The sequence below is a fragment of the Helianthus annuus genome, chromosome 15 (genome assembly GCF_002127325.2).
Source record: "Helianthus annuus cultivar XRQ/B chromosome 15, HanXRQr2.0-SUNRISE, whole genome shotgun sequence".
NCBI lineage: Eukaryota > Viridiplantae > Streptophyta > Magnoliopsida > Asterales > Asteraceae > Helianthus > Helianthus annuus.
This window is the reverse complement of record NC_035447.2, coordinates 31899474-31914107: the sequence shown is the minus strand read 5'-3', so window position 1 is coordinate 31914107 and position 14634 is coordinate 31899474. Positions and strand designations below refer to the sequence as shown.

Genomic DNA, 14634 nt, shown 5'->3' with positions numbered 1-14634 from the left:
TAGTGCGATCCAAGCCCTCGGTATAGGAATCAACACATGTTTAATATTAACTGAAAACGGAAAAAACGAACACCGGTACGGATAACATGTAACACCCCAAAAACGAGTTTGGTAATTAAACTACGTTAATATTAAAGAACGGGTAAAATACCGTTAGTAGTAAAAGCTAACCCGGTGAGCATAAGGATTTAAGTAAATAAATCTAATGCTAAATAAAAGATAAATGAATGCGTTTTTAGAATAAAGTTTATAAAAGGCCCGAGGCTATCGGTAAATATTATGTTCATTTGATAAGTGACATGATATATACAACTATAAATATTTAACTTAGTTAGTATACTTGATGATTTAAAAATACAAAGGTTTGTGACTTGAAATTAGATAATAAAACCCCAAACTTGAGGAGCCAAAATGGGAAAACTGAAAACTTGGGTTAATAAAGGGAAAATAAAACACAACACGCACACTAAGTGTGTGCGTGCGTGTATGTGTCGATCACCAGGAGGAGCAAACAAGGGAAAACCCTTGTTCATCTAAGATCATCAAACTGAAGGAGAATTCGGGTCTAAAATTCGTGCATGAACATGAATTATCGATCACCTAGACCAGGGGATCATAAGGTATGTTTAAAAACTTAGATTGGTGAAAGTCATAACCTGAGACAAGTAGAATACTTGCAATTAGATTGTTGGATTATGATCCAAAGATGAAATTGAGTGTATATGTATGCTTAACAAGTAGATTATGAAATATTTGATGTAAGATTTCTTGTAAGTGACTAACAAGTAGACTATGAAGTGGGTTTTGATAATATAATTAAGTTGATGATATACTTATGTTAATAATCTCTCCAGATGTTGAATCTTTCTTTTTATTTTGTTTCGATGTCTTACCAGTTTGTTTTGATTTGAAAATTTGTTTAACTGGTTGAGATTTGACTTTAGATTCATTTTGTTTCTTTAACACCTCTTTTGGAACAAACATTGGACCCTTTTTCTTTTCATCTATTAGTTTCTGTTTGTTTGGAACAGTAACAGGCCTAGGTGTTTGTTTAGGACATTTTCTTGCAATATGCCCAATTTCATTGCATTTGAGGCAAGTCCGGGTGTCCGAGACACTACCAGCCTGTTTCTGTTTTTCCTGTTGTACAAAGAATTCTTTGTTTGTTTGCTGAAAAATTTCAGATTCTTTGTCACAGCTTGAACTTGAATTTTTCACAAAGTTCGTTCTCTTCACATACCCAGATTTTGAAAAATTTTTCCTTTGGTGTTGCTTACCACTCCCCTGCTCGAACTTCCCATTATTCCCTTTTGAAAGTTCAAAAACCTCTTTGAGCTCGACAAATTTTCCACCTCTGATACATCGACTTCCACAAGTTTAAAAACTTTTTCGATCTCGTCCATGTTGACATTTTGAATCGGAAATTCCTCATTCAAATACAACTTATCAGATCCACACATTTGGTACATGACCAGAGTAGGTTCATCATTTGAGTTGTTTTGGGATTTTGGAATGTAATTGTTAAAGTAACATTCTTCATCTTCAAAATTGTCTTTTGGACTTTTGAATTTCGTGGAGTCATTATCAGATTCATTTTCGTTTTCTAAAACATTGTTTACCACTTTATTAACCACCTCGATTCAATTCCTTCCTCATCGGTTTTATCTGTTTTTTCAAAAGTAAATCAATGTTTTCTGGCAATTTGTCAGCTTCTTTATCATCAAATTGTTTTGCCTGCTCAGTTTTCAACTTAATGTTTAAAGCCTTTTCCACCACTAGTTTCTTTGAAAAATCATTATTCACAAGTGGTGGAACGCGGTTATACCCAACCCCGCCTCCATGACTATAAACATCTTCTCCATTCTTGTTCTTTCCGATGGGTTTCGGAATGATATGATCAAGGACATACCGAACAGTTGAATAACTAACCAGTTTCAAATTCACACACTCATTTTCAATTTTTGCCTCTTCAAGGTGTAGTTTAAGATTAACAATGTCATCAAGAAATTTGTTAATACTCAATTGCTTATCTTTAGCCGTTATCTTTAACATTTCATTTGTGTCATATTGATCATGAGCGCGTGTTTCAGACTTGTTAATTTTTCTTTTCATTTCATCGTATACCTCTTTCATTTTCTTGTAGTCAAAACTGAGCATATCATTATTTTCTTTAAGCTTCTTCATTTCGAAATCCTTTTTATCACTGTCAAATTCACCTTGTTTTAAATCGTTTTTCAAAAGAACCATTTTTTCATTCAAATCCTCAATTTGTTTTTGTTTTAGTTTAAGATCCTTTTCTAGCAAAACAATTTCTTTGCATCTTTCTTTTAAAAGATTATCTATTTTTGTGAATTCAATGTTTTTGGATTTCAGAACTTCATCTTTCTCAGTACAGGTACTGCATGTTTCCATGCATTTCCTGCACTACACCTCATTTTTAGTTTCATATTTCTTACCACTTTCATCATTTTTACCCATTGACTTAACCTTTTCTGCTGACTCGGTAGACTAAGTTTGCATTTCTACCTTGTTTAATTTCGCCATCATTGCTTTATCAGCCATCTTCTTTAGATTCTCCGCCGTCATTTCTTGGTTCACGTCAATGATCTCTTCCACGTGCTTCTTTTCAAGTTCTTCTTTCTTTGTCTTTGAAAACGCTCACACCACATATTGTAATCTTCCATGTTCATTAGCTTTGGTGGTTTTTGATAAGTTCTATAAGCCTTGTCAATACTTAAGCTCTCAGATATAACATTTGATACTGTCTTTGGTGCGGATGTTGATGTGGTTGTGACAGTGTTATAAAACTCGTTGTAAAACTCCGACTCCATGATTACAATATTTGAACTTCTCAAAGAATACCTGAAAAAGTCAACACACGGTCAAATCAAACTTTAAAACAACAAATATAAGCTCCTTTCGTACGAAAGAGAAATGCCACTTTCGTGCGAACTGAACAAGTTTGACTGATTAACTAAGATTGAGCCCTTTCGTACCACTCGGGACTGCAGTTTTGTACAAATGGAACAAGTTTTTCAAGAAATGGACTTTTTGCACTTTCGTTTAGATGGATATGCCAATTCGTACGAAAGTGACTAGTACACTTCGAACGATCTGCGAACCCTAGGTTGTGTTTTTCATGGTTTTTTCAAGAATTTTCTATGAATTAGTTCGAATTTTGATATGATTCTTTCAAGGATTGATTAAAACATGATTTCGCACAATATATCCAAAAATCAGAAAATTTTGTCCATGGATTCGACGTTAATTTTGCGTTTTAAGTAGAAAGAAGATGTGTAGAAGAGAAATGAGTAGAAAGATGATGTAATCAGATCCAAATCGGCTTGAATCTACTTGAATTTGCTGGTATCTTGTGTTCTAAGTCCTTAAAACCAGTCTCCAAGCTCTGATACCACTTGTGAGGACCGTTTCGGTGCTCCGAATACTCCGACCGGCTAATAGATCTTCATATCTCGTGCGGAATCCGAGTATAAAGTGAACAAACACAGAAAGACACCGTTGAACAATCGTTTCTATTGTTTGAAAACTATTACAATGCCGTGAAACAATTTTGGCAGAGCTTCGCTGCAAATGCCAAAAAGTTACAAATGACCATATCAACGCTCCTATTTATAGGCGAACAGACTCGCACAAAACCAGTAGGAGGGAGTGGCCAGTTTGCATGAAATGGACCATATGTCCTATTCGTACAAATGCGCCTTTCGTACGAATGGGCCATTTACAATATAAAACTTGTCCATTTCATACGAAACACAGTCTAATCTAAACAATACAATACAAAACAAAATAAGACTCAATACATCACGAAAGCTACAAATATATGCATTCACACCCTCGTGTTTGATTGTTTGGTTTGTTATGTAGTAAATGAAATTTTAAGCATGTTTTGGATGTTTCAAGGTGTGTCCAAGTATGTACAGCGTATAATCATGTATGTAAGTCGTATGATTTGTACAAAACATGTATCTCGGTGGTTGTTCATGTATTGCAGAAGCATGATCAAACAAGTTTGATATAAAATGTATTTCCATTATGATCAAGTCTCAGAATTACAAGGATTGAAAAGGAAATATGATTAGAGTTTCTAAAAATAGAAAGTACGAAAATACGAAACGTTATAGTTGTCCCTTAATGGTTGGAGCCATTAGGGCACTTTGGGTGCATAGGATTGTTCCCCTAATACCATTAAGATCAGAAATCAAATGTATACAATACCTTCAAAAACTTTGTTACCATGGTTGAACGACAATTTAATACTAAACTCAAAATCGTTAAAACAGATTAGGGTTGTAAGTTTCAATCACTAACTATTTTTTTTTGTATCGTACTTTGGATTATTCCATAAACTATATTGTCCTCATACTAGTGAGAAAATTGGTCTTATTTAACGTCGACATCGTCATGTCATTGAAACCAGCCTTACTCTTCTAGCGTAATTTTTCGCCCCTCAGAAATTTTTGGCACTTTTCTTTGACAAAACTATCTATCTAATCGAACGTATGCCCTCTCACACATCGTCTCAAAAGTCACGCTATGAACATGTATTCAAACGATCTCTTGGTTGCTCCTTTCAAAGGATCTTTTGTTGTCAATGCTTTACATACGCATCTTTATACGATGACCACACGATGGATTTTTAATCTGCTTCGTGTGTCTTTCTTAGCTATAGCCCTATCCATCATGGTTATCGTTTCCTTGATATGAGTACTTGTCATCGCTATATAGCTTGACATGTTTGTTTTGACAAGGACCATTTTCCCTTTGCCATCCATGCTACACCATCTTCATCTCTTGCTTACTACCTGTACATCTCCTCTACACATCCCATGAGTTTTATCCATGATCCCACTTTTACACAACTTACTTCCCTCATTTATTGCCATCCCTCTCATCCCCTCCCCACAACCGATGCCATCTTCCTCATCATTGTCGCCATAACTGACGCCACACACGAGTAACCCTCTATACATACATACATGCATGCATGCATACATACATACATATCTAACTTGTACTAATGCTTGTATGTTTTCTTTTTAGGCCCTACTAGTTTATTGAGGGGGCTAACTAGTGGTGACAATTTTTAAAACAACCCGCACACACTAACATGAATACGACACAAACAATCAGGTGTTGAGTCGTCATATCTAACTTGTTTAGTAAATGATCGTCTTTGTATCAACCTGATTAATTAAACATGTCATGTTCAGTTTGACCTTTTTAACCATTTTAACTATACTTATCGACCCACTAACCCATTTAACCCATTTTTACAACCCTCATGTTCGATTAACACGTCTACAACTTGATTACTACTCGTCAACCTGTCAACTCGTCTGACGCTTTAGCTAAACAAGTAGCGTTCGGATTACATGATTTTAAGTATGTACTATTCAAGATTGATGTATTTAATATGAAAAAGAAAATCAAGTATCTTCTAATTGGGTGATTTAAATCAGGCACCAGAAGTTATTTCATAGAACAATTTTAAGAATATTATTCCTTTTCTAAATTCTTAGCGAACCATACGGATTAGAACCAAAGATCGCTTTCTTTATAGCCCATTTTATCTCTCTTTCTTCTTCTTCCTCTTTTTCCAATCTCTCTCCTCATTCCAGATCATTTCAAAATATTATCAATGATCCAAGATATATATTCTTCTGCATTTTTATCATCGATTTCCTCGGTGATATTCCTGTCCATCAAGATTCAAGATTAACCTCATGTAAGTCTCCTATCTTTCCCATATTCTTTACACAATTAATGCTACTTTTTTCATCGATTATGTGCCAAAAAGGGTGCCTTTTTTGATGATCTTGTGTTCTTCTGTTTGCCCTTTTGATATTTGTTAATTTTAGGCGATGTTTGTTCAAGAATGCTATGTGGGTCTTGTAGATCATGCCCAGATCTTGATATCTTGCTGTGTTTTGATCTTAATGAAAGGCTCTGATCGGTTGTCATGATGATTATATAAACCCTTTTTATGTGTATGTTCTGTTTAAAGTGTTTAAAGATTGAGGTTGACCCTTGTTTCCAGAGAAAAACTGTAAAGATTTGTGGGTATTTTATATGCTATCTTGGTTTTGTTGGGTGCCAGCATTTTTGGGGGTTTTTTGCCCCTTTTGATTCTTGAATTTGTTGGATTTCTTGGAGGAGAAGTATCAAAGTTTGGTTGATTAAACTTTAAGTTATATGTTGAAATTGGTTTTACGAAAAAACTGAACTAATTTGTAGAGGAAAACTGTAAAGATTTCTGTTCTTGATGAACTAATTTGTGGGTATCTTTTATATGTTATATTGATTTAATGATATTATTGGTGCATCATTTTAGGGTTTTTTTTGTCCCTTTTGATTCTTGAATTTGTTGAATTTTTTGCAGGAGAAGTATTAAAGTTTGGTTGATTTAACTTTAAGTTATATGTAGGATTTATCATGTTTTTAATAGGAAATTTTGAGTTGTTATTGGATTTAAGGAAAAAATTAGCTAGAGGAAAATTGTAAAAATTGTGTTCTTGATGAACTAATTTGTGGCGGGGTTGGTTCCAGTACAAACCATATTTATCCTACAAACCGTAAGAACAGATCCTAGCACTTAAAAAAAGTTAAATTAGCACATATCAAACAATACATACATAAAAGTAGCACATTTGAATTATATTAGCACATGAAAATTAATCAAGATAATTGATTTTAGCACATATTTGAATGATATCTGCACTTTTCTTAATCAGCACATTGAAAACAAAAGAAAGATCCAAATAAATAATTAATTGTTTGTTAGCATATTTATAGGGAATTCAATATAATTGATATTATTTAGGATTTTATCATTTCTCTATAATTGGTTGGATGACACGTGACACTTTTTAAATGGTTCTTACAGTTTGTATACGAAATGTGGTTTGTATTTGATCCTACTCCTGTGGCTATATTATATGCTATCTTGGTTCTTTTGGGTGCAACATTTTCGGGTTTTTTGGTCCCTTTTGAAACTTGAGTTTGTTGGATTTGTTGCAGTATTTTAGGGTTTCTTTTATACCCTTTGGGTGCAGCTTTTTTGTTATTTTTTTGCCCCTTTTGACACTTAAATTTGTTGAATTTGTTGCAGGAGAAGTATCAAAGTTTGGTTGATTGAACTATAAGTTATCCGTAGGATTTATCTTGTTTTTAATCGGGAAATTGGAGTGGTTTTAAGGAACTTTCCGAAATTAGATTGAAACATTTTACGCAGAAAGCGATTAGGGTTTGGTGTTTTAGCGTTCGATTAGCAAGAAAGTTTTTGTCTTTTCTGGTTTAAGTGATGTTCCACAAGATACTTAACCGGCTTCCTAAAAAGCCACAGAAGTCAAACGATAATCGAGATGGAGGAAACCATAACACGTCTTCGCATACATCAACTAGTTCAAGAACCAACAATGACGTGCCGATTACTCGATCCAGTACTTCGAACCAGACATCTGGTCAATCCCAAATCGTTCAAAATCACACCAACAAGAAGGTTCTTCAATCTCAAAACTCGAAACTGAACGGGATTTCCACGATTCCCAACACATATGAGGCGTTACCTAGTTTGAAAGACGTTCCAACTTCCGAGAAGCAGAATTTATTCATTCGAAAGTTGACTTTGTGTTGCGTCGTGTTTGACTTTACCGACCCCACCAAGAATTTGAAGGAAAAAGAGATCAAACGACAAACACTGACCGAGCTTGTTGATTACGTCACTTCCGCAAACGGGAAATTTCCTGAAATCGTTATGCAAGAAATCGTGAAAATGGTGTCTGTAAATATCTTTCGTAGGCTTACTCCGCAACCGCGCGATAACAAAGTTCTAGAAACTTTCGACGGGGAAGAAGAAGAACCGTCGATGGACCCCGCATGGCCGCACTTACAGTTAGTCTATGAATTCATTCTAAGATTCGTAGCATCACCGGAAACCGATCCGAAACTTGCTAAACGTTACATTGATCACGCCTTTGTTTTAAAATGGCTAGACTTATTCGACTCAGAGGATCGGCGAGAACGCGAATATTTGAAATTCGTTCTTCATCGAATGTACGGAAAGTTCATGGTGCACCGCCCGTTCATCAGAAAAGCAATCAACAACATTTTTTTCCGTTTTGTTTTCGAAACCGAAAAGCATAACGGGATCGCTGAATTGTTGGAGATATTGGGAAGTATTATTAACGGATTTGCGTTACCGTTGAAAGAAGAACATAAGCTGTTTCTTGTGAGGGCTTTGATACCGCTTCATAAGCCAAAATGCATACCGATGTATCACCAACAAATATCGTATTGTATTACACAATTTGTGGAAAAAGATTGCAAACTTGCGGATACGGTTATTAGGGGTTTGTTGAAATATTGGCCGATCACAAACAGTTCGAAAGAGGTTATGTTTTTAAGTGAGCTTGAAGAAGTTTTGGAAGCAACTCAGCTTCCTGAGTTTCAAAGATGTATGGTGCCGCTATTTCACCAAATTGCGCGTTGCTTGAGCAGTTCACACTTTCAGGTAACTACTTTAACTTTATATTTTTTTTTTATTTTTTATTTTTTATTTTTTATTTTATTTTTTGCCTTAATTCATGATAAATTGTTACATTTTGATCTGTACGGGTCACTTTTTGTACGGGCTGGGTTGACCAGCGAACACATTTTTGTCCACATTTAAAGTTCTTTACAAAATCTTGAATTGATTTAGGTGGTTGAATGTATTTTTACCTTGTATGAGTGTGCACTGGTTCTATGTGTTAAACTTAAACTCATTTGACCTGTTACCCTATTAGCTACTTTTTGTTGAGTTGACCCGTTTGAAACCACTGTTGTTAACAGCGAGCATAGTGCCCGTTATAGCGTTTAGCATGGTGATGCGGTAATAGGTCGCAATCTGATTTCGGTCCTCCATAGTGTGAAAATAGCTGGATTGTAGGTTTTTTTTTTTAGTTTTTATTTTTATAAAAACAGCATTTTTTGATAAATATGCATATAAAATATTTCTAAAATTTTCTTCTAGTGTATCGCATAGTTGTTAAAAGCCATCGCCTCTTGCGCCTAGGCCCAATTTCCTAGCGAGGTGAGGCAATTGTGCCTCAAGTCAAGGCAATTGCGCTTTAATTCTCTAAGTGATGGTTCATGCGCAGGTTCCGGTGAGATTCCTAGATTCTTGAGAGTTTTCGGCCAAATTCTGGCAAGATTCTAGCTAGATTTCTACTTTTATTTAACGAAACTACTTTTCTACACTAATAAACTAGCATTTTATAACTTTTGGTACTAAATAGACAATATTAAATTTTAGTTTATTTTATTTGAAGAATAGTATTAATTTTCTATTATATAAAAATATTTTATGTTTTTTTTGTTGTACGGTTTTTTTTTTTTCTCAGGCCCGCGCTTTTTTTGCGTCTTGCGCCTAGGCCCCAGGCAAGGCCTATTGCGCCTTGAGTGCGCTTAACGCTTTTAATAAATATGGTGTATCGCTAGACATAAAATAGCGCTCGCTATTTCATCGCTGGCGCTATGTAGCATATAGGTAGCCTGTCACTATCGTCCACTATTCACTATTAACAACTATGTTTGAAACAAAAACGCAACCCAAGTTGACCCGTGATGAGGTTATCTTTGGGTTCAAAGAACTGTATCAAGCGGTACAATACAAGAAGTACTTGTTACAGCGTTTGAACCAACAAATTTCCACTTTTTCATTATACTTTCTCATCATATAGTTACCCAGAATTAGGTTATATTGATTTTAGTACACAAGATTTCTAGTTATGCCGTCAGTTGTTCTTTAGTACACAAGATTGTAACTCTTTCTTGAATACACAGGTGGCCGAGAGAGCATTATTCCTATGGAACAATGATCATATAGACAACTTAATAAAACAGAACCGAAAGGTGATCCTACCGATCATATTTCCAGCACTAGAAAGCAACACAAAGACACATTGGAACCAAGTGGTACTAAGTTTGACTTTGAACGTCAGAAAGATCTTTTCGGACGTTGACCCTCAACTGTTTGAAGAATGCTCTAAAAAGTTCAAAGAAGACGAGCTTAAGAAGGAAGAAAGCAAGCTAAGACGAGACGCCATATGGAAACGGCTTGAACTAGCAGCTCAGGGTCATGAACAGGTCATGTCTCAGAAGCTAATCGCAAACCATGTTTCAGCGTCTGGCTAGCTAGACACACGCGCGTGCATTTTGGAAATCGGTTATTGGGTTTTTGTTGTTACTTTAGGTTGTTATGAGATTCGTGAGGATGAAGGAATGGAACTTGTTCTTGGTGGTGGTGATTTGAATGCCGTGGATTTGTGTATATACGGTTCAGGCCGATTTGGAATTGGTTGTTTTTTAGATGATTTGTAATTTTGGTATGTTGTTTTCTTGGATTTTGAATCTGTATTAATCTCATTACTTCAAAATATAATTCATGTACTTTTCGCTCAATATGGACTTATTTTGTTTCGTATGTGCTTTTCATTCGGTATAGGCTTTTCGTTTAGTGTAGACTTTTCGCTCGGTACAGATATTTCGCTCAGATAGATGTTTCACTCGTGCGTTTGTTGGAACGAAATGTTGACATTTCGCCTTTGTGATCGTTGACCGGATTTGACGGTTTCGTTGGTGGTACAATGATATTCCAGTGGTCCGCCAGTGTTATAAATTTGTCGTTAAAAAAAAGAAAAAGAAAAAAAGAATACAAGATGAAATGTAAGTTAATATTAAAGACAATGAAAAATAAAATTAAATTAATGATGCATAGTATTAGGGCGGTTATCTCCATGGCTACAAGACTTGTTACATGGTCTATGGTTGTGGACCTGATGTATGAGGAGTACAATCAGTGACGGATCTAGAAGAAATATTAAGTGGTATCCTAATTTTTTTTTACCGTACATTCATACAATGTAATTTTTTACATACATTCGTACAATCCAATACACATTATAAACCAAATTAATAACTAAGCCCTAACCTAAAATTCAATTTCGTCCATCTTGTGTTGGAATACCTTTTGCTCTAGAGAAACCAGACATGCATAGGGCTGCAAACGAACCAAACGTTCGGCGAACAGTTCGTGAACTGTTTGGCAGAAAGTTCGTTTGTGTTCGTTCGTTTATTAAACAAACGAACACGAACAAGAAATTTTGTTCGTTTAGCTAAATGAACAAACATGAACAGAGGTCGTGTCCGTTCGTTTATGTTCGTGAACGTTCGGTAACGTGTTCGTTTGTGTTCGATACTTCATTAGTGTTTTTGGTTTTTATATTTATTTAAATACCTTAAAATTCCGACAAATTAAATGTATAATAAGTGTCGGTGTATTATATATTATGTTCATGAACGATTGTTTGTGTTCGTTTGTTTCCCTTTGTGTTCATAAACATTAGTTTGTGCTCATTTGTGTTCGTCAACGTTCGTTGCCTAAAATTAACAAACAAACACAAACGAACACGAACAAGTTCATTTCCTTAACAAACGAACACGAACATAAAATCTCGTTCGATAAGTGTTCGTGAACGGTTCGCGAACACATATATTTCTTAACAAACAAACACGAAGAAGGTCTTGTTCGTGTTCGTTCGGTTCGTTTGCAGCCCTAGACATGCATGTCTGAGAAGTCGAATGTTACCTTTAAATAAACAAAATTATATTCATTTTTTTAAGATGTACCATGACCACTATATTCATTTTAAGGTGCTACAGTAAGCTAGATATTTTTTTTAAGGTTTTATAAAAGATTTAATTAAAAAACAATTATCTCTCTGTTAAATTAAATGTATTAAAAAGAAACGGTAAAGAGTAAATAAATAAAATAAAAACAATAACAAAACAAAATAAATGCATATTTTTTAATACTTCAGAGAAAATATTACATAAATATACGTTGAAACTTATTTGAGATTTGTGATATTTCAATACACACCTACAAAATGGATATAGACTACACCAATAAAAATGAATATTAATGTTCAAATATTGGTAAATGTTAAGTGTTTCAACTTTCAAAAATAGTTGGTTTATATGTTATGTTTTGATATGGGCATAAACTTGACTTTAAAAAAGCCCATGTAATAACAAATATAGGGTACACCCTTTATGTAGTGTCATTTTTCTCGTCTAAACCTAATTCATCTAATCTGTCATCACAGTGTCACAACTCACAACCCATCAGAGAAAACTTATGCTCATGTACTCGCGTTATCTTCTTCTTTTCATAGTTAGGGGTATCTAACACATGAATTCATGAATCATTTTTAATTTTTTTTTACACTTCGTCGAGAAAGTTGAGAGGTATCCCGGGCTACCCCTGGGATACCCATAGATCTGCCCCTGAGCACAATATAGGCTCTTGTATAAATGTATTTGATATAGTTAAGGTTAAAAAAATGTAAATAAAAATAAGTATAATGAGTTTGTTTAAAAAACTAAAAATATGATTTAGTTAAAGAAATGAAAAGGGATAATGGGTTAATTGATACAAAAAGATGTAAAATATTATATTGTGTTGGTTAAAACTTAAAAGATAAATTAAAAATTAAACTACATCTTCTCTTTAATAAATACATTTCGCGCATTTTTTCAACCACAATCATATAGAAAAAAATTTATTTTTACGTATCAAGTAGTTGGAAAAAAAATTTCTTCACTTCTCATACTAAGACCATTTTGTATGTTAAAACACATTTGTATTTAATCTTTACACTAATATATATAGGGGATGGATCATGAGAAAACTAGTTTAAATGAGAAAACCAAAAAACTAACTAAAAAAGCCAAAAAACCATACCAATTTTGTTTAATTTTTATAAAAAAGTCACAGCTTTTTATGCATGGAAAAAAATTTTCAAAAAAAATAAAAAATAAGTTTTTTTGTTGTATTGCACATGTGCACTATTACGGATATAATGCACATGTCTAGTACACATATAATGCACATGTGTAGTACAACAATTTTTTTTTTTGAATTTTTTTATATATAAAAACTAGCGATTTTTTTATAAAAAAATGTAAAAAAAAATTGGTATGTTTTTTAGCTTTTCTTTAGGTTTTTTTAGTTAGTTTTCTAGTTTTCTCATTTATATGTAGTTTTCTCGTGATCCTCTCCCTATATATATATATATATATATATAGGGCCGCTAGAATGAGAACCACCTCGAGTTGTAAGAACCGCGAGAACTACTTGAACCGGGGCGAGGTGGACCAATTTTTTTTTTCAAAAACGTAGATGCATGTATTATAAACACATTCGTAAAAAAAATTTAAAAAAAAAATGTCGTGCGTGTAGTTTTTTACACCACAAGTTTGTGGTTTACGAGTTCCGTAAATTTACGGAACTCGTAAACCACAAACTTGTGGTGTAAAAAACTACACGCACGGCATTTTTTTTTAATTTTTTGTTACGAATGTGTTTATAATACATGCATCTACGTTTTTGAAACAAAAATTTGGTCCACCTCGCCCCGTACGGTGTGGTTCTCGCGGTTCTTACAACTCAAGGTGGTTCTCATTCTAGCGCTCCCCTATATATATATATATATATATATATATATATATATATATATATATATATATATATATAGGACAAAGATCCGTTAGGAACCACCCTTTATTGCGAGAACCGCGAGAACCAGTGTGAACACAAACAGTAATACCTAAAAAAATCTAAAAAACACCCAAAATTTTTTTTTATTTTTTACTATTTTTTATATAAAACTCGCTACTTTTAGTATCAAAAAAAAAAAAAATTTTTTTTTAAAAAAATTTTTTTTGGCTACTAAAAGTAGCGATTTAAACATAAAAATAGTAAAAAAATAAAAAAAAAATTTTAGATTTTTTTTATTTTTTTAGATTTTTTAGGTTTTTTGGAGGTTTAGTTTTTAGCATTTTAGCTTGGGCGGGGGGGGGGGGGGTGGGGGGTGGGGGGTTAGTTTTTTTTTAGGTTTTTTGAGGGTTTTAGTTTTTAGCATTTAGCTTGGGGGGCGGGGGGGTGGGAGGTTTTTTTTTTTTTTGGGGGGGGGGGTGGGGTGGGGGGGGGGGGGTTAGGTTTTTGGGGGGTGGGGGTTAGGTTTTTTTAAGGTTTTTTTAGCTATTTTAGGTTGTGTTCACATTGGTTCTCGCGGTTCTCACAATAAGGTGGTTCTCGCATGAACCTTACCCTATATATATATATATATATATATATATATATATATATATATATATATATATATATATATAGGGGAGGACTATGTAGAAAACCCTAAAAATTTCAGAAAACTCTGAAAACTCTCATTTTTACCCAACCTCCCGACGGTTTTTTTTTTGAAAAAAATAACACATGTAATATACATGTTTTTAAGAGTTTTGGGCAAAAAATAAAACAAAAAAGCGCCGAAGGGATATTTAAAAAAAAACAAATTTCAGCAATGTCCGGGTAACTAACATGTGTTAGGCAGGCAACAAAGGCTGAAACAAATTTTTTTTTTTAAACATTCGTTCGGCGCTTTTTTGTTTTTTTTGGCCCAAAACTCTTAAAAATATGTATATTACATGTGTTATTTAAAAAAAAAAAAATGTCGGGAGCTTTGAGTTTCCCGGGTTTTCTACAAATGGAGGGTTTCCTACCTAGCTTTATCC

At 34.0% G+C, this 14634-nt stretch overlaps 1 protein-coding gene across 1 annotated transcript; it reads left to right on the top strand.

Moving 5' to 3' along the window:
- Nucleotides 1–5505: 5505 nt before the first annotated feature.
- On the top strand, nucleotides 5506–10481 carry LOC110911248 (serine/threonine protein phosphatase 2A 57 kDa regulatory subunit B' theta isoform). Its single transcript, XM_022155846.2, has 3 exons — nucleotides 5506–5746; nucleotides 7130–8530; nucleotides 9844–10481. Exons 2-3 carry the CDS (start codon nucleotides 7322–7324, stop codon nucleotides 10192–10194), a joined length of 1560 nt encoding a protein of 519 aa, XP_022011538.1. The 5' UTR covers nucleotides 5506–5746; nucleotides 7130–7321; the 3' UTR covers nucleotides 10195–10481.
- Nucleotides 10482–14634: the final 4153 nt, after the last annotated feature.